General features: G+C 46.1%; 1 protein-coding gene across 2 annotated transcripts in view; it reads right to left on the bottom strand.

Annotated features, from left to right (window-relative positions):
- The window catches only part of PREX1 (phosphatidylinositol-3,4,5-trisphosphate dependent Rac exchange factor 1), a 125,811-nt gene that overhangs the window by 10,220 nt on the left and 94,667 nt on the right, over window positions 1-20,924 (bottom strand). Inside the window, exons 14-29 of one of the 2 annotated variants that reach the window (XM_082065124.1) lie at window positions 19,707-19,782; window positions 17,459-17,531; window positions 16,188-16,330; window positions 14,026-14,118; window positions 11,849-11,997; window positions 10,883-10,968; window positions 9,082-9,218; window positions 8,531-8,687; window positions 7,899-8,086; window positions 7,000-7,161; window positions 6,226-6,436; window positions 5,188-5,446; window positions 4,014-4,217; window positions 1,390-1,478; window positions 916-998; window positions 207-297 (exon numbers count right to left, since the gene is read on the bottom strand). In XM_082065124.1, the coding sequence (XP_081921250.1) occupies window positions 207-297; window positions 916-998; window positions 1,390-1,478; window positions 4,014-4,217; window positions 5,188-5,446; window positions 6,226-6,436; window positions 7,000-7,161; window positions 7,899-8,086; window positions 8,531-8,687; window positions 9,082-9,218; window positions 10,883-10,968; window positions 11,849-11,997; window positions 14,026-14,118; window positions 16,188-16,330; window positions 17,459-17,531; window positions 19,707-19,782 (2,201 nt within the window). Of the gene's footprint in view, window positions 1-206; window positions 298-915; window positions 999-1,389; window positions 1,479-4,013; window positions 4,218-5,187; window positions 5,450-6,225; window positions 6,437-6,999; window positions 7,162-7,898; window positions 8,087-8,530; window positions 8,688-9,081; window positions 9,219-10,882; window positions 10,969-11,848; window positions 11,998-14,025; window positions 14,119-16,187; window positions 16,331-17,458; window positions 17,532-19,706; window positions 19,783-20,924 lie in introns of both variants that reach the window. The other variant, XM_082065123.1, reaches the window with a different exon arrangement.

A 20,924-nucleotide genomic window follows, 5' to 3' on the forward strand; every position in this document is an offset into this window, starting at 1 on the left:
TGTGTCTTTCCAAAGGAATTAATGTGAAAATGATCTTTTAAGGATGCAAAATTTTGATGACGAGACACAGTACCTGCCATTAATATCTGACTGGGTAGCCTGCACAGTTGAGTAACTCTGTGTGCCATATAGCGAATTTGCGTTTGTGTCAAGCTCAGGAGTCTTAGCAAATCACATTATTAAATACGATCAGCCTTTTTCTTTACCTTGCAAACTGTGGTCCATGGGAAAGTGCTTGGTTTCCTCGAAGGCCTTAGTTATTACTGGTCCTTTGAGAAGTGCATTGATTGCATCAACCTGCAATTGGAAGGTTTTTAATCAGTGCAAGAGCTGCAGAAGAAAATCTGAACAGAACTCTTGCAGGAAAATGCAAGAGCCATTACACTATTTGTATTTTGGAATGATTTCTCTTTGACAAATAGCATTAAGACTTTCTAACCATGAACTGGCCTCAAGAGCCTCACGCTGATACAGCATTTTGCACAATGATGATCTATGTGCTGATGAGAGAAAAGATGATACAAAATCATTCTGTGGTGCTGTACATCTATAAGACATCTGTTGGCTCAACTTGTGAGGACTCTCCTGAGATCTCTAAGTGTGATCCATTTAGATTATGCAAGGTATTAGAATTTTGTCCATATTTTCCTTTTTTCATGAGAGCTTTTTTCCCCCAGTCTAATGCCTGAGATAAGGCAGGTCAACCTCGCTTAAATCACACAAGGCAACTTGAACGTTGACAAAATCGATTCCTCAAACCTTCCTGCAATAGACTTGCTTACACTGTACCCCAAAATCTCGATAGTTTGCCTTCCCTCAAAATGCAATTTCATTAAACAATCTGATACTTCCAATGTGTTGTATTGACATGGATAAAGAACAAGCAATTCAGTGTAATGGTGATGCTTTACATACCTGGTTAAAAAGGTGTTCCAGACAGCCATGAAGTTTGTCTTGTTTGTCTAAAGGAATCCTCATGTCATTGGGAAGCTCATCTCCTAAGAAAGGAAAGAAGAAAAGCTTTTAGCTGTCTTACCAGCGTCATCAGTGACGCGGCCACAAGGACACGAGCACATTTCACACTGCTGGGGGTGACGAGCGATCGCTGCTTTATCTCTAATTCACAGATCAAAACACTCATGATTTTTCATATAATGCAAATCTCAAATAACTAAAGGAGCTTATCCTGCCTAATACCTTCTCTGTATTCCAAATTCACTGCGGTTCAGTAGAAAAAGAACAAACCTCTACCTTTACGTTCTTGTGATTAGTTCTGAAGAAGCTGCCTTTGCAACTTGAACATGCAAGTGCTTCTAACAGCAAAGACTTATCAGCTCCACTGAGGGGCCTGGTATGAGAAATATGCATCGAACCTACGCATGTACTCACCTGAGCCCATCTCATCGCTGCCCAGGTACGAGCTGTTGCTCCGTACGCTGGTGTACGACAACACTGAGTCCCGGTTACTGTTGCATTCACTAGAGAGAAAAGCAGGGAAGGTGACTGAAACATGCTGTTCTTACACAGTCTGATACACTGCCGTTCTGATTCGGTTAACAGGGCAGTCCGCAGGACTAATTCTGTTCTGCATATACAAAAGAAAAGCTAATGGCATGCAGAACGACCATTAGGCAAGGCCTCTGGGGCTGGCACTGTAACAGGACGTCATCTTCATTTGTAGTGTCCACTCAGTGCTTAATATATTACCTGCATCCTATAAATAATGAAAATGGACTTCCCACCACAGACATGATCTGGATAGCATCACTGAACATGCTCCATGAGCATCGATAGGGGAGAAACAACAAAAATCTATGAGACTGAATCTCCACTAAGCATTTGTTACCAGTTCTCAGGATACACCAGCATCCAGCTCCACCAACGCGGAAGCTGCAGCAGCACGGATGCTGGAGGCGGGAGAGGAGATGTAAGGAATCTGTAACGTCAGAGCGTCAGGCACCGTAGATCCTGAATCACCCCGGGAAGCAGAGGAGTCACGGCTGGCTCCATAGCAACATGGGCTCATGCACACATGGGAACCGGTGGTGCGAACCTCCTCTGTTTGAAGTTCACTGTACAGTAGCCACAGCTTAATACAAGTAATCAAAAATGCTACGGATCTCAGTCTGTCCCCTCCAATTAAGTGTCACCATGTTTTTAATGGTACAAGCCCAAAACAAAGCCTACAAAATTCTCCATATTATCTCTCCCTCTGTTTTTATTTTAAACTGAGAGAAAAGAAGAGAGAACTACAAGAGCGGCTGAGAGACGCGTAGCAGGGTGCTCGCCTCCCTTTGGGAGGCCTGTTCCCAAAGAAATAATCTTTTCTGAAGATGGATACCTATGGCAACTACTCTGCAGTATGAACCCCAATCGAATTTGACTTACATGTCCAAATGATCCCTGAGAAAGAAGCATGGCTAATGCAAACAAGATATTTTCTTATCTGTAACGTGCTTATTTCTGCAGGTCCTCAGTAGTTTTGCAGATCAAAAACCATCAAAATACATTTTATTATCCCTTGAGAAACTATTCTCTGTAACATATGCTTAATTCTCTGTCTCTGTCTAATAAAGATAAGACAGAATAATCTTCTCATCTTACATTTATGTGTAAAATTGTGAAGAAAGTGACAGACCCACGGAGACTGTTTTTGATGTCACTTTGTTACCCAGAATAGATTAGCCTCAATTATAGAAACCATTTGAACTAAACAGTGTTCACAAATGGGATTCTATTAACAATTACAGAAATACAGCACGTTTCAATAAAAAAGCTTCGGGGCACAGGTGCAGATTTAAATGTAACCCAATAAACAGCTGCCGCAGATCTCGGCACGGTGAGCGCTGGTTTTGTTTCTTCACCGACTCCATGCTGCTCTCCTTGGAGACATTCGGTACTGACTGGACAAGGGCCTGTGGGGCCTGTCCTGAGCGACCGTGGGGGCTCCAGAGACCCCCCAAGGGAAACGGGTCCCATTCTGTCACCGCCGCAGTCCCACATGAATGCAGCGCATCACGACCTGTGCTAGTACAGACCCAACAGCAAGTGAAGACCAGGCCTGGAGCGCGCAAGCTGCAAAGACGCATCGCTCGTTCAGGTCACTCTGGTCCTCCCAACTCGCTCTGAAGTGTCTTTGCTGCTTCGCACAGGCAAAGTGCTCTGGCCTTGTTACAAATGTGAAAATGGCCTGTTACGGATGTAAAACTGCAATGGTTAGATATGGTTAGACATGACTGCTACTTGTTCCGATTCTTCTGAGGCTGAATTTCCAAATGTTTCCTCCCAAGAAACAGCTTTGGCATGTGGGAAACTGCCTTTGGTAGCAAATATTCCTGGAGAAGAAGCGATCAGTCATGTCCCAGACCCAAGATTCTGAGACACCTGACTAAACATTTGCATTTGTGGTTTCCAAAGCCCATTAAACTAAAAATCTCGCTGTCCATTTCTGTTTCTCAGTGTCTTAGACTTTTGGGAAAATTGCCTGCGGAATGGAAGGGAAACATCCCCTTACAGCAGTGGCTGCTCAGGACCAAGCACTTTGCAAACTCTGCTGAGCTTCCGTAGTTTCCACTTATACAATATATCAACAGAAAAGTCACACTAGACCTATTTATTTAATCTTATTCAATTCTTTAGAAGCATTGGTATCTTGGCATTGTTATGACACAAGGTTTTTTGCTGTGTGTTTCCATTGTAATAAATGTGATGAAATAACTTCAGCTAGTGAATACCTTACTAAGTGAATACAGACTAATTGACTGGAAATAACGTTATTTCAAATAATGAAAGTCAGAAAAAGTAGTTCTTTCAGGGGACTAAGGGAGTTAGATGTTTAATTCCTGGATGTTTCTTTGGAAAAACATAATTTTAGCAAGAGTTCACATGACAATTGTGTGGCTTTGGATTAAAAAACCCACACAAGGCCCTCCTGCTTGTTGAACCCACACCTGAACTGGAGTTTTGAAACGTTGCAGTGGGCAAGGTAAACCTGGCACCATCTTCAGACTAACCTGTAGGAGTCTCTGAAACTCATGGTGTCGTGTCCAGAGTCTTCCTGGTCCTCCTCGGAAACCTTGAAGCAGACCTTCTTGATGCCGCCGTGCTCCGCCCGGTCGGGATCGCTCTCCTCCGCGCCCAGGGAGGGCGCCGCCGCCTCCTCGGCCGGGGGCTCGCAGGGCCCGCCCGCGGTGGGTTCCGTGATGGTGGACAGCAGTCTGCGAAAGAGGAACACGGAGATCAGGGGCTGCTGGCGAGTCTCGCACGTGACACACAAGAACTAAGGCTGCAATTTGGGATATGAAATCGAAACCAAACTTGTCAGTATTTTACATAGAGTACAGCTACACAAAATGGCGCGCTCTGAACAGGGATCATTGAAATCCGTGAATCTCGGTTCACCAAAGGTCCTGTTTCCATAGGTACCCTGCCCCATAGGGTGCTGCTGAATCATTGTAACCATGGTGGGTTCTAATTCACCCGAGTCCTCAGTTTCTCCATCCAGGCGCTGGGTTTCAGCTCCGGGGCAGCGTCTCAGCTCGCTTGGCTCTACCCAGCGCTGCCGCCCTTTCCAAAGCCGCTGGCCCAAGGCTGCGCACGCTCTCCCGTGGGTGCAACCCTGGTGACAATGGGCTGTTCTCTTTGCTACTGGGATTCCTGGAAGCGGCTCTGAGCGGCTCGGGCAGTTACGGCCTCGTCCCCCCAGATCGCCCGCTGCCAAAGCCCCGCCAGGCCTGCACGGACAGACACACCGCTCAAACCCTCCATTGACACTGCCAGGAGACCGTGACAAGGAACAGGAAAAACACAACAAGAAGAAGGGAAAACAGAGGTGCCATAGGGAAAGCTGCCTGAAATCACAAGTGTGGCTTAGTCTGCCTTATGATAGACAAAAATCTCAAAAATCTCATATAGACTCTGTTTATATGGAATTCCAAAACTGGTGTTGGCGCCAAACAGGTTCTTATATTGGAATATATAGTGAGCAAAACAGTGGCTGTTGAATTCAGGTGGACTTTTAGGAGTGAAGGACAGTAATATATACACAGGTGGATCTGCAGAGTAGGTCTGACACAAGCAGCAGCGAGTGGGGCAGAGGGGGCTGGCAGGCACCGCGCGTTCTCTGCCGCTAACGCCCGCACTCCAGCCGAGCTGCTCTCTGCAGGGCATACAGGGCTCTCTACTCACTTATTTATCTGAATGACATATTGCTTCATTTCCTTCACTGCGACGTCAAGTTTGTTAAAAAGGTGCAAGTATGAGTCCTGTATCTCCCGATCTTCCTGTTTCAGCAGAAAACTGAGTCCTCTTTCCTCCTGAATGGCTCCTCCGTTCTGCTGGCCGAAGCCGCCATCCAGATCCCCGTCCTCGGCGCTCAGGCACCTCCAGGACGGCGCAGCCATGGTGGTGATGCAGTGCTGAGTGTATGAGACTGGATTTAAGGTACCTACTACAGATTGAAAGGTCTAGTTAGTGCAGCTTTCATGACTTTCCCCACTCCATCCCAATAATAATCGTTTGGCATACGTGGAATTTTAATAGGAAAAATCAAAATTTCACAGAATTATTTTATATAATTACATTCTATGACAAAAACCATTCTTTAAAAAAAAAAAAAGAAAAAAGGAGAAGAAAAAAAATCCCCTTGACAGACTAGAGACTTTCAGCTCCAATGCACGACATTTATTTAGTAATGACAAAAGGAAACAGCACTACAGTCTGATTGACTCATGTTTCCCCCGAATACACCTCTCCTCACAGCACTACAGTCTGATTGACTCACGTTTCCCCCGAATACACCTCTCCTCACAGCACTACAGTCTGATCGACTCACGTTTCCCCCTGAACACACCTCTCCTCACAGCACTACAGTCTGATTGACTCACGTTTCCCCCTGAACACACCTCTCCTCACAGCACTATTGGCCCTTCTCTATGTTCTTTTAGCCAGTAAGTCAGCTCTATCAGAGCAAACACCATCCCAGGACACTTAATTATCATGAGATGACCACACTATTTAGCTGCTAAAAACCTTTGACCTGGAGTCTCTTTATGCTGAAGGCACAACTATTGTACAAAACGAAGAGGTTGGCATTTTACTAAAAAAAGGAGGAAAAAAAGGTACTGGCAAGACTGTTTCTTTGGAACTTATTTTGACCTTGCTGAGCAGCAGAAAGACAACTTTGAATGTGGATAAAATTAGTACAATTTGAAAGGTAACGATCACCTTGCTCTGGATCCAGACCAATGATAGAGGGCTTCCGCCCAATGCGGATGCTGAAGGACCTCCCTGCTGAGGTAGTGTTTTTGGGGTACGACACCTCCATGAGGTTAACGTGGCAGTTGGTGGGGCAGAAGTCCATGCTGCTGAGGGGGTGCGGCTCCACGAGGGCTTGTTTGAACGCCGGGCTCACCTTCGTCCTCAACTCGTCTGCAAACTGGGAGAAATAAAGCAAGTACGTGCTGCTTCAGTTGCAAAAACATGAGGCAATACAGACAATGCTTTTCTCTTCCTGCCTCCTATTCCACAATCCTATAACTTCTGCTGCAGCTGGATCACACAACAGGGAATAACATGTTAAAAAACCTCATGAAACAACAACTGAAAGCAATCAGCTATATGTTCTAGGACTCTCTTTTCACACAGCTCAGGTAACTGTGCAAAAAAAGCACATAGTTTGTTCACACTATGACACACTACACTTACATTCATGTTAAATCACACACTGATCATTCTGTGGTCATATTTATTCAATAATATGGTGGAAATGAACCTGCAATTATGTTATAAGCCACAGCTCTGACAAACTGAAAGGAGTGATTTACAGATAAGGTCCTTTCCTCTCAAAACTTGCAATTTCAGTGAGTTGCAGAGCTGTTCTCACGCCCCGAGGACACCCACCTCTAAGGCAGTTTGGACTCGTTAATCAAGAATACTAAGAACATGTTATCACAATGAAGTATTGTCTTGAGACTTTACCAATACCGAGTAGAGCTGTACCTCTTGGTAGTTTGCGAGCCTTCTGCTAATGCTTTCCAGCTTAGTGTCACAGATCTGCCGGAACTCATACTGGGGCATGGTGGCCACAGCACTGCTCAGGGATATGAGTCTTTTGCAATTCCTTACAAAGTGATTGTCCTCTGCAGCAAAGGCCTCTAAAATCTAAACAAAGGACACAATGTCGATGATGTGAGACTTGACAGTGAGGAAAAATACAGTTTTCTTCCACTGAATAAGAGGCAAAGCCCCCATGTTGTCATGGCTGAATAAAGCTGCCTTCAGAACGAGTTGCCCGGATTACCGCCTGAGAACTACTATTGTGTCTAATCCCCCGAGTCATAAAACACTCCTCAAAAATGTTTAGAATAAATGAAGCGGATCAAAATCTCCACTGTGCTCTGCCGAGTTACCTGCGCTGGCTGCTCTCATGGGACACAACAGTAACGTGACAGGAACAGTTACTATTAGCTCACTGCTGTCACAGACCCAACACACTAAGTGCAGTGCTGCTTTCCAACAGCAGCCGTCCTGCTCGATTCCTTTAGCGACCCATCCAGCCTACCAGATGGCAAAAAGATGCTTGATTTTCTTCCACGGTAAAGCAAATTCTTGAGTATCAGCAAGAGTATGTTACCAGACAGATACAGCAGTAGTTCCACAGCCGGGGGCTCTCCGCCCTCCGCCTCAAGAGCTGCGATCCTGGAAGCGTTTGCTGACCTGCTCATACCACACGGGCTATTATAACTTGTTGCATTCTAATGAAGAAAACTCCAAGCAAGGCTGAGAAGCCCACGTGCTGCCTCATCTGAAGAGCCATGTCAAGCCACCAGAGAAACGCCTGCATGATGGCTTCCCTGCTCTGTTTAGGAACAAAGCTGGCCAGGTAGGTTTTCTGGTACCTTTGCAGTGAGACTGAAGCAACCTTTTGGTTCTACAATTTTCTCCAGGACAAAGGATTTGATTCCCGTGCTGCTGACGTACTCGTACACCACCCCGTGCTCCAGGTGGGTGTTATCCACAGTCAGGCTGACGAGAGGCGTTTCTTCACCAGCCACCAGTGCAGAGCTGACGGGCTGTGGGGTCTGGGCTGCAACCAAAACAAGTCGTTAGGGGTGTCTGGCAGCACGCGTGAACACAGGCGGTCACAGGGAAGAGAAACCCGGCCAGAGGTATCATGAAATGCAAAGACACAACCTTTGGCTCAAGGAGTCTCTGAACGACACGCCGCTAGAGCCTGGGAGGATGTTCTGAGGGAGACATTTGCTTTTGGCCACTACTGGAGACAGTGACAGAGGTTTAGACAATGCACACGCTCCCATCGCACTGATTCCTCCCCGTGTGCATGCACACATCCGTGCACAGCACACTACATCCAGTTCTGTTCCATGGTCAGACACGCAGACCCCAGCAGAAGCTTTACTAAGACAAAAGCTATTCTACGATAATAGTTACACTTGATATTTCTACCACAGTTTTCCTTCACGGAGCCCCTGAATTGTCCCTGGGTTTCACTCCCCAAGAGGATCTTTACCTGGCTCCTGTTGGCTGTTCTGAAGGGGATCCAACTCTGCGCTGCCGTCTGTGCCGGGGCCGGGGTGGCTGCCGTTCACATACGCGCTGGGCGCTGCTTGCTGAACTCTGTCCTCTTCTGCATCTTCGTGTGTTCTGTACACCCACTGGTACAATCCCTTTCGGGAGATACAGGCCTCAGCAAAAATGCCCAATCTCTATATGTTTGGACTACAAAGGTGAATCTAGCTGTCAAGTTTATATCTTCTAAGTTGGCTGAAATACCAACATTCCCCCAGATTTCCCCTGAACTTCAGAAAATAGAAAATCTAGATGATAAGCATCTGGATGATATTCCAGTTTTAGCAATAGTTAATAATATTTAGTGCTGTATGCAGTGTAGGAAGTGGCATACACAGTATACTAGATGTTTTGCCACTACAGGCAACTGTAATCAGCTCCCGCAGTTACACGAGGACCTTGGCAGATATGTTTGTTTTTGTGAATAGTGAGCATACAAGCACAGGAGAAGGGCAGGAATTAATGCACCTCCTTCGAGGTTTGTGTTCATACCAGTGCTTCCTGTTGTCTGGTCCTGTAGGCTGTGAAGTGCTCCAGAACCTCCGTGTAGCTTGCATGTGCTGCGTTATTCCCGTTGACCTTCAGAACACACTGTCCCGGGTGAAGTCCCACAGCCGCAGCCGCCGAACCTGCAAAACCAAGAGCAGAGCAGTGCCACGGGAGGACCGCGGCACCGCGAGACAGCGGGACGGCGGCAAAGGGCTTCTGGTTAAGAGTAAGAAAAAGAGCACATTGAATGCTGTTGTGCTTTTGCTACTGAGCACTTATCCTGAGAGCTTTGTTGTGTAAGGCAAATACCGTGCATCTGTCCCTCATGCTGGCAGTAGTGCTGGGAAAAGCAGAGACCTCCTAGATCTAAATGCATCCACGGCAGAAATTGAAATTCCTGTGGGAAGTCATCTGGGATTCTTATATGGCTCTTCTAGCCTCATGATCCCATTAGCTGAGACATTGCTTAAATGTAAACAGTTGTGTTTGTTTCAGCTTATTGCACTTGAAAGATCCAGAACACTTGAGTGTTACACAATTCACCAGGGTCTAAGAAAAAGACCATGATGTACTTCAAACTAGAGTGCCATAACCAGCTCCAGGGGTTTACTCCAAATTCACGTGAACAAGACTCAGACCCAAATCCATCTCTCAGAAATCTACAGTTATAGTGATTAACTTTTTTAAGACATCGTCATTTCAAATTCCTACGGTTTTATTCCATATGCAATTCATCTTTTGCTAGCGAAACGCTGAAGAAGGAGCATGTTTCTAGCTGGAGCTTCCAGCTCGCACTCTGCAGACTGTTGGAAAGTGGTTCTAGGTGCTGTTAGGAAAAGCCCAATAAAGGTGTCTCCCTGAGAACACCGTTTGTGCTCAGGGTGCTGTCTGTTGTCTGCACACTGACTGCACATGTCTGGATGTGTGTTCTGAAGGAAGGAAGCGCTACCTGTCTGAAAGGTCGCATTGTCTGCATCTGCTGAAAGCAAAGGTTAGAGCTGCGCTTCATTTGTAGCTCAGTTCACATTTCAGCTACAGAAGTAGTAAATGTCTCTGTCAAACTGTGTTTTCGCCTTTCGAAAAGACGAAGGAAAGCAGTCTGCCTCTATCTTACGTTGGTAATTTATAGCAGCATAAGCCAATATAAAGGGAGAAGTCGTCTTCAAGTCTTATATCGTACTTCACGATGTCCGTTAAAAACGCGATCGGCGCGCCAGCCGTGCCCCGCAGCACGCCCACGGCTGCGGCCACCGAGCGGCTGCGCACAGCCAGGAACACTGAGCAACAGACCGTTACACCTCACCTCTCCTCAGCCACCTCCGTTTTGCATGGTTAGTGGCTGTAAAGCTGTATCTTCTTACTCTCAAAAGAAACACCAAGGTTAGGTTCACTAAGTAAGCACATTTCTGCTTGCAAGAGCTGAAGTGACAAGGCTCTCTCAAGACTCTTTCCACAGTACTGGGGACTGCAGCATCGCCAAGTTTATTTACTGTAGGATTAAGTTGTTGTTTGTTTTGTGTTGATGGGATTAGTGACCCAACACTCAGTTCATAATGATACCATTTGCTTAGACTGTACTTAGACTATAAGCACTTAGAGGCAGGAATTATCTTGTTGTTCTATGGTTTTATACATGAGTGTGATACTTCTCTGTAGCAGGGGTTCCTAGTCACTATGGCCATTGAAGCAAGTTGTCAGAACTCGTTTAGAAGTGTGACAATGAAACGTGGATCTGTCTCATATGCACATGTACATGTATTTAGCTGTACTCCAAGGTCAACTGTACCACAGCCTCTCTACTCACCTCTTCCTACAGCATGAACGTATGGTGGTGCTGCTCCCCGTATCTGAAAGCAAAGTGCTTCAGGACAGTCTGGGATTTTAATAATCCTGCAGGTAAATCAAGGAGAAGACAAAGTATTTTAAGTCGGGCTGTCAGAGTTCTGGGCAGTTCTAACTGTCTTTCCCCGGCATTCACAACCACGTTTTGGGTTAAAGAAAGCACCCGCATGATTTACAGATAAATAACAAATCAACAGACTTGAAGAAATCATCCACTCCATCTTCATTCTTCAATGCAATTGGAGATTCTCTTTGTTAATTAAAATTTGGCACTTCCAAACATATTACATATTTAAGTGAGTAACACAAGGAAAACTTTTAATGGTATTTATATTCACTTCCATTTCTAGGCAGACTGCAGTGCAGCTGTGTTCAGTTACACCACCTGAGGATCTTTTCCATTAAAAACAGAACAAACTGGACAAGACATCCTGGGCAATTCAGCATCAAGTGCTCATTGATACATTCAGTTCTATGGCAAATTCTGGGATCACAGAATCTGATAAGACATTAACAGGGCCAAGCCCCATCACAAGACACAATCGTGGACTGAAAGCCTGTAAGGGCTGACACCATCAGAGTCATCCCAAACCAGGCCAGCCCTTATGGAGTGGCAACTGCTTTCCCTGAGAAGCTTCACTCCCGAGACAGAATGACAACCCGTGTGATTCGGTTTTGTTTCTGCCCAAGGAAGCCAAGAGTTAATGGCCATATAAAAAGCATACATCCTAACCTGTCCTAGAAGCACATAGCTCATCACTAAAACCAACCCGTGACTCTTGTCTCTTTCATTTATGTCATTTGTTCTTCTATCCAACAGCCTCTGCGCAGCAAAGTGCTTACAGGCTTTTCACTACAAGCTGTAGAAAAATATTTAGTAATTGACATTTCTAGATAATCTTCACTGTCTGCCCATCCTGCCACTTACTCTTTTGATTTGGTGGCCACCAGAAGCCTAAGCGGCCTTCTTGAGCTGAAGGACTGGCTTAAGATGGTTTCCACTTCGGAGAAGGGCCGGAGGAATATTAAGTCCTCGTTGATGGAGTAGATTTTTCTCCCCGTCTGCAGCCCGGCCATCTGCAAACGAGAAAAATGCCACGGGAAACCGCATCATCGGCAGCACCTCTGAAAGCTCAGGCTCCAACTGTTCGCTGCTTACAGACATTCCCAGGACTGCTGTCATATGGAACACTGTATAGACAGTGCTGGTTCATCAAATCTTCCGTTACTCACCCGTAAAGTTGTCTGCATTTACAGAGAACGCACGTTTCGCCAGTATCCGTGTAAACGTGACACTCCACAGATACATCTTACTTTGCACAGATATCTCTTTGTACTTTTCTGCTAAGTTTTTTTAACAGGGAACTATTAAAAGAGGAGATAATAAAAAAAATGGAGGGTGGACTAAAAACTGCGGGACTATAACAGACCGGCTGTGACACCCAGTGAGAGACAGACGTGACCTCCCACAGCCCACAGCTCAGGCACAAGGAGCCAGGAACAGTTTTCAGCTACCAGCCGTGAAAAACAATTTATACCTCGTCACCGGAGGGAAAAAGAGATCACAACCCGAACTCACACAGCGAGTTACGGAACACATCCATGCAACTAACAGACTTGTTCCCACTCAACTGGTCAACGTGGAATCTTAATCTGGCCTGAAGTCTGACAGTCCTAATGAATGCAACGAGGTCACGGGCACTGTGAAAGAAAGCTGGATGTCTCCATCTTTGTCCCCAAAGCGTGTGACAGCAGGCACAGGGTCTCCAAATGGCCTACGGCTGCTGAGCCACACAGAACCACATGCGGGGTATCTCTCTGGTATCACAAAGCAATTAAAAAAGCCCAAGAATGTAATGAAATCCACTACAGTTGGAGCTCAGGTCTTCCCAGAATGAGCGGAGTCCTCTGGTTCAGAGAGACGCAGGGTGAGCTGTTTCTGGAGCAGGGTTTTAGATCAGGTTGCAAAGACAGGCTCATGGTCACAGATGGTTTGTCTTGGAAATGGTTTGTCAAGAGAAAGATTCCTCAGAAAATCGTGCCCTTCTGTTGTCTCAAAACACAACAGACGTGCTGGACAGTGCCCAGGCACCAGCCGAAGGGCGGCAGGAGCGTCACCTGCCAGGCAACACCTCACAGCAGAGGTTTGGATCAATAACATCTTTGGCCAACCCGTGTTATTTTGGGTATGAGGCAGAGCACAGACTGGTTTCTCTGGTGACCACAAAACAAACAAGAACCAGGAATACAGAAATAATTTAATTCTAATATTAAACCTCGGTTCAAAATTCCTTCCATTGGACATTCTCATTCTGCCCACTTCAGCTGTTTGCACGGGGCAAGTCCCCCAGGATCCACCTGCACCCTAAGGCAGCGGCCAACAAATGAATGTGGACATGCAAGTTCTGCAATGCCTGTCCTGGACTGGTAATGAGAAGCGCTGTGTGCTGCCACGGTTTACTGTAAAACCCCGGACAGGTCATTCAGTCCTTTCTTATCTTCAGAGGTGCTAAAAGCACCTGAATACCTTTTAACAAATAGACTTGGAGTCTTTCTGTGCCTTGTTTCGGCAAATGGAGGATCACGTTGTGTTATGCAATGCAGGGTTTTAAACGGATAAACAAATGATTATGAAATATTCAACAAACGATATTGAAATACTCAGATCCTATGACATTTGGGCCATCAAAGAAAAAAAGCAAATATATTGTGTAGAGCTCTTTAAAAATACCAGGGCTCACCAGAGCAACGTGTGCAATGCTTTTTAAGGAAAAAATACAAATGTAAAAATACAATTTTCACTCTAAGAAACCTGTTTCTCATTGGACATATTTGCTGTCCCAAACCAACGTTCCCTCCCCTCGTCCCTCAGGTGAGAGCGGCCGAGGCGCCCGCGGCGCCGTCACCACGCGCTGCTGCTGCGCCCGGCACCCAGCACCTCACCAGGAACAGCCTGTCACCACAAGAACTGCAGAAAATACCAGGTCTTCTATTAGCTGCCTTTACAATGAAACAGACCATTCAAAGGATTGGTTTGTACCTTTTCAAAGCATTGAAATATTCTTAGGTACCAAACCCAAAATTCGTATGAAGGTCAGCTCTTACCTCTGCAGAAGACCCTTGTCGAACTGACTTCACCACAATTGCTTTGTTCTTTTCCTCTATGTCAAATCCATAGTCATCCTCTTCTGGTAAAATCTTAACAAGAGCACAAGGTAATGTCTCATAAATACGGAGTTAGCTGAAAAGCTGAAGGACGGAGATGAGAAATTGGGCTTTTCACCGCAAGCCACGACTGACACAGACTTGGAGCTCATAAGGCTGGAAGGGGCCACCAGGTCACTCGGTCTGATCTCCTGCACAACATAACCCACAACATTTCACCTCGGTATTTCTGCACTGAGCCCTTCCTGTGCTAGAGCAGAATTCCCGGAGTTACCCCGTCATGCTCTGCAGGCTTTAAGAAGTGAGAAATCGCTTCCCATCCTGAGAGTTTGTCCCAATGGTTAATCAACTCTTCTGTCAGGAACTGCATTTGATTTTAACTTCTAGCCCTTCATTCTCCACTAGATTTGTCAAAAACCAGAATCATCCTTTCCTACAGGAACCATATAGCGTGTTAAAATCATCTCTAGGATAGGTCTCCCACCCAATTCTCACTTTACTTTTGAAGGGACTGTTCAGTTTATACCTGGAGAAGGCCGTGATTCGTTCAGTGTTACACAGCGGTAACGCCCTGCAATTCCGCAGCTGAATACCATTCATCCCTGAGGAGCCTAAAGCAATTAACCAACTTGCCATCTACAAGAATAATCTCTGTGCCCCCCAAATCCAATCAGTTTTTCCAACGCCAGGCAGCAGCTGTTTAATCTTGAAAGACAACCACGTTAAAAACTGAGACCATATCAGAAATAAGCATATTTAATCAAAACCAGAGGGCAAAGGTGGAATTTTGTCCGAGAGGAGGCGGGGGCAGAGCGGGAGGAAGAACAGCTCTGCCCAGAATGCTGTTACACCTCTATCTGTTACATCCATGAAGAATTTTTGGCACGTGGGTCATGATGCCCATATGGTATCTCTCCGTTTCTCCCCTTTCCTGCATGAGGAGGGTCATGGAGTGAGAAAACACTTGTGGCACGGGGATGCTCAGTGTCTATGAAGGGAGATCTGACAGGTTTTCAGGAGAGTGAAGACAACAGAGATGTGAAGCAGCTCGACGCTCAGCTGAGGGGCCCAGGGCGCACGTCCTTCCCTCACCGCCTTCCCTGCAGCTCTCCTGTGTCAGCTCTTCTCTGGTGCACACGCTTGGACAGTCTGACGTGGTTCAGAACTTAAGGGGCTACAGCTCATCAGACAGCGAGGTCTGAAAGCCCCGCACAAGGGCGAGGTCCTGCAGCCCCGTCCCTGCAGCCCCAGCAGCGCTCATCTGCAGAGCAGCTGCTGCCGCCTCCGCTGCCCCGCTCCGGCCTTTCCAAAGCCCTCAGCCCGGGGGCACTAAAGCAAAGCTTGAAAATGACAACATTTCTGTCCAATGAGAATCTAAGCCAGCCCTACTGCTATTATCTTTAAAGGTATGTTTTGCCACATTAGCAAAATAGGCTTAATAATTAAAAAATAACTCAAAGTTTCTTCTGGTTTGGGAGCTTTGAAATGGAGCACTTAAATGCAACCGTTCACTCCGAACAGTGAAAGATTTGCAGCCCCAAGGATGTTCTTCACTTGGGAGCACACTGTGATTGAGTCCAAATGCACTCTGAGCCTCCATCTGGCCGAGGGACGCCTCTTGTCACCGAGCACCGTGCCCGGAGCAGCAGTGCTGGAGCGCAGGCCCGCAGCGCCTCTGCAGCGCCTCTGCAGCGCCCCTGCAGCGCCTCGCCAGCGCCTCTGCAGCGCCTCTGCAGCGCCTCTGCAGCGCCTCGCCAGCGCCTCGCCAGCGCCTCTGCAGCGCCTCTCCCCCGGGGTGCGGTGAGCGGAATGCCCGGCACAGGCAGCGCGGGGAGAGCCGCAGGCAGAGCGCAGCGGGCACCGTGCTCCGGAACAAGCCGTGTGGTGTGTGTGCCCAGCCGGGCAGGCACAGCTACAGAAGCTGGAGCTCTACAGCAACGCAGCTCAAGAATTACTGTTTATGCAGGGAAGGAAAATCAAGCTACAGGTGCAATTCCCCAGTTTATTTCTACCCTGTCATAATTTTCCTTCTCATTCTTCTCTAGCATGCAGCAATACCAGTTCCACGGAAACAAGAAGGTTTGTATGAATGTATTTCTTACCAGAAGACTCTTTCCCAGGATATTTTCCACGAGCCTGAAGTCATTACGTAACTGTTTGCTCTTGGAACTGGTGCCTTCCATCTCCTCATCAGCATAAAAGCGGAAATACAAGGATTCATCCTTAAATTCACTTTTCTCCAGGACTGGAAACAATATGTGTGTAACACATACATGCATTTACACAGAGAAAGAGAGAAACAACACAAGGTTAAAGGAAATCCTAAATATTTCCACAGCCTTTACAGAGCAAAGACCAGATGCGTCCCTACCAGCCAGCTCGTCAGCTCTGTGTTTTGAAGTCACTACTGTGTTTTAGGGTTAAACTTTTCTTCTCAGTGCATGGCAGCTCATTATATGACGTTTGACCTCCCTGGCGTGTAGAACGCATATAAATTGCAAAAGATCTTCTTGGAAGAACGATGCTACTCAATACCTCATGCTCCTTTCCTCATGTCAAAATGAACACGGTAAAACTAAAAGACGAGCAGAGGGGGGTAAAATGGCTGTTTAAAGGTAAGATGGCTAAACATACTATGGCTTTTCACCCCAAAGTGGAACTGAGAGGCAAATGAGATCTATAAAATTCCATAAGGAATTTTACATGGGCTCAAAACAGATCAAATTCTTTAAAGAAAAACAGTTCTTCTTCCATTCTTATCAAGCACTACTCAAATTCTCTATTAGCTATTTACAATAATCTGCTCTCAAAACCACTGTTCAAAATATGGAGAGTAAATGTTAGTTATGACTAGAACTGGATGCTTCATTGGACAAACTGGGTTTTACTCTTAGAACTTGATGTGTCATTCGATACGGATACAGGTGTGATTCGTTCACCCCCCATCACTGAGGATGGACAATGTCTAACTCAGCAGCTTCACATTTGGAAGCTTCAGAGGTTCAGCACTGAGGATGGTGCTTGTTGTCCAAGCGGCAAGAACTAGGCAATTCCACTCTGTACCTGACATTTCCTGCTGATATTTCAGGAGAGCATGTACTTGTGCATTGGTCTGATGGCTCTGAATGAGATGGAATCATTTCAGGGCTCATCATAACGATTACCAGGGGGTTACACTTGGGAAGGTACCAGGCTCAGACATTTTTGTAGGCTCAGAGAACGCTTTTAGAAGGACCTGCTAGGATGCCTGCAATAGTGTACATGTCAGCGTACATGGCACAGCCTATAGCAAAGGGATTTTCAGACTCTCAACTAATCTGACTGAAGTATGAGCTCCGTTAATTTGCTGTGGGAAGTAATATTGATGCGTTACCGTGATGCATGAAGCCATTATTGCAGAGTCCAACACCCAGCGCGACGGCTTCCTCCCGCGTCTGACAGTCTCCCTAGAACCAGGAAGATGAGTATTACATCTCAGATGACTTCCTAAGCTAAACCATTCCCCTTCCCCAGCACACAGCTTGTGGCTCTGAAATGAGCAGGATTCTCTTTGTAGGGCACAACAGCACGAAATTGAAATAGCTACCCCATTGCCCAAATCCCATTCATTCCTATATATAGGAATGCCTCTTGCCTCCTACAGGAACCAGGATGACAAAGACCAGGATTCTGGAAAGTAGTTCTTTAACCCACAAAGCAACATAACATTACCTCAATGTAAAGAGTTTTTATTTGCAATCACAGTGTAAGACTTCAGGACCCATTAGCCATAGACAATAAACTCATTCTTACATAGAGAAGTTGAGAGATCTCATCTATATTCAACCAAAGAGAGAAAAACCTGAGTAAAGCCAGCGTATGTAAACTGCAAAGTCAGACAGAGAAGTGGGTTCAGCAGTCAGAGCCTGAAAGCAGAAATATCTGACCCACACCCATGGATTCAGACGGAAAGTATCTGTGAATTATGTTATGTTCCCTATGTATGTTTAGAGGTCAACCTTGAAGGAAGGGGCTCGTTCTTTCACTGGATCCTCTCAATTTCATTTTACAACCTAATCTTCCTACCACTGCCAGCAGGCTGAGAACAAAGATGAGCACAGACCCCATCTAGAAATGTCAGTCAGAGACGCTCAGCTCTGCAGACCCCTCACGTCTCCAGAGCCGCAAAGGTGCGGTACGTCTAATAACGGAGCTCTTAATGCCTGCCCAGTCCCGATACACAGGGGGTAATAACATGTCACATCTAAATGCAACTGTTCAAATGTACACAAGACTAAACCTCATTGAGGACCCAACTTAATCTCTTGTCACAAGTGTAACAGCCAATGACTTCCAGGTAGGGAGGATCAGGGTAGAAAATACAACTGACACCATTTCTTTGGCTATAAAAAAGTTCTTGCTCTTTTGCTCTGGTCGGTCTTACAAATATTTATAAAGGTCAAGGAAATAAAACACTGCTTTCTTATTAGGAGGGCTCCCAGCTCCCTTCTCCAGACCAAGAGCTGCTGGTGTACTTTGCTGTCTGAATCACTTACTGCCTACAGCCCGATCGTTAGCTGTACATTGGCCAGGTTAGCCTCATTTACAGCCCGATCGTTAGCTGTACATTGGCCAGGTTAGCCTCATTTACAGCCCGATCGTTAGCTGTTACATTGGCCAGGTTAGCCTCATTTACAGCCCGATCGTTAGCTGTTACATTGGCCAGGTTAGCCTCATTTACAGCCCGATCATTAGCTGTTACATCGGCCGGGTTAGCCTCATTACATCTTTCTTCTTTGGCCAAAGCAGACTTTTTTCCCCCCACGAGGAAGACCCTGTTAAACCACATGTAATGATACGACAAGATCAGCACTAATACCCTTGCTCTTCTCTATGCTCTTAACAGGAAAACAACTGATTACTCCATTCTCATTCAGTTACTCGGTACAGAACAACCTTCAATCATAGCAATGTTATTAATGCAGGAGGATGTCAAATGCAATTGCAGGAAACATTTCTGAAGGAGAACACACCCCTGGCTGTCAGAGGCCCGATCCCCAGTCAGACTGCCCTCCCTTCATGGCATTTTGGCCGTGTAGGACTCAATGGGATTGCGAATCAGCCCATCATTTAAGAGAAAACCAGGATGCGCGCTTGGCTCCATGCGGGTGAGCAGCACAGCACGCTCTCCCCTCGATCGCTTTGGGCTGGCAGAGCTCAATGTTTGATTTCTCAAGCTATGGCGCTTCTCTGTGATTACACGGTAAATGTGGGGCAACTGCAGTTTCTGAAGACACGGGTGTAGCTGTCCGTGTAAAGCTCTGAAACTGTACCACACCTATACCAGACCACATGAGATCAAGAGTGTTTTTAACATCTTCCAAAAATCACAAGAAATAGAAAAGATCCCCGCGAACAGGCGGTTCACCACTCCTGGGTAACAAAGAACTTCATCAGCTGCCAAATAACAAGTTGTCATCAAAGGAACAATAATAGAAAGTGTGAGATTATGAATTCAAAGAATCGGAATATGTTTAATTATGTTGTAATGTTCTCTAGATAAATGTGGTTTATTGACTTTGAAATGGGACTGAAAAATTAAGCTCCTTATCAAAGACAGCAGCATCTTCACATTTTCTTACCTGTGCGATAAGCCAATCCACCAGTTTGCTTGCAGGGATTACTGACTTGTACGTCTTCAGGTGGTAGTCACGGTCTCTGATGAAGAAAGAGGATGAAAATCAGGATGAAAAAGTAAACGTTTCTTTCATACTCTAAACCTACACATACTGTTGTGACCTACTATTATGAAGTTGAGGAAAGAAGAATTATAAATTGAAAGAAAATTAGATTCTCAGTGACAAATAAATAAGACGAAGAACAGGAAGCAGATATCGGTTTTCTCCAGAAGAAAGGACCAGTTTCTAAACTTCCCTGACAACCTGAATTGGGAAGATGCCTCAGATCAGCACAGGGCCGCTGGATGTCAGGTTTCTCTGGATGCGTTCCAAGCGTCTGCAGGGAGCTCATTCCCACAGCGGCACCGGGACGCTGCTCCGGCGCCGCTCTGCGCTGCCTGCGCGCTCCGGATCCAGCTCCGCCGCCGCCGCTCCTGCCCGCCGCGCTCTCCTGGCGCGAAACCCCCTGCGCTTCCCATCCTGAGTCCATTCACGGCCACTTTACACTGAGTGTCAGCCCCGTCTATAAACTGAAATAGCTCTTCTCTAGTGTTTACCCATCAATGCATCCATAGGCAGTGACCCTACAGAGTCCCTCTCTGCCCTCTCTGATTTAAGCACCTTTTAGCCTGCCCTGTTGAGAGAGATTTTCCTGATTCTCTGCGCCTGTTCAGATTTTACTTCCCTTAGCAAAGTATCACAAGGTAACACACAAAGAGAGCACGCAGTGTTCTTTTACGGCACAAGATAACTTCAGCCATTGTAAATTACAAAAATAAGTGCTGTATTTAGGTGGTGTAGCCCAGCTCGCAGCACCTCGCTGCAGCCCCCGCGGAGAGCAGCGCCGGGGCTGAAACAAGGAGAACAAACACCATGGTCACTTGCTGCATTCTGCAGTTCTCTTCCTCTTCTCTTCTCAGAGGCACAGAGAGAATGGATGTTTTGAGTCTTTCATAAAATACTTCTAAGGAATTTTGATACAAATATAAGAGGACTATGTGGCTCAGGACATTGGGCTCCAGCACCTTTCACCTCCAGGTCACTGTATTTAATCCAGCTCATGGGGGAATGAAAAGCTCTTTCCATTGCAAGGCTGTTTACTGGTCCGTGTGAAATGAGTTTGGTGGTCTTGATCCAGTTCCTAGTTCCACATCACAAAAGCCATTACCACAATTAATTTGC

This window comes from Streptopelia decaocto (genome assembly GCF_964273445.1).
Source record: "Streptopelia decaocto genome assembly, chromosome: 14".
NCBI classification, from domain to species: Eukaryota; Metazoa; Chordata; class Aves; order Columbiformes; family Columbidae; genus Streptopelia; species Streptopelia decaocto.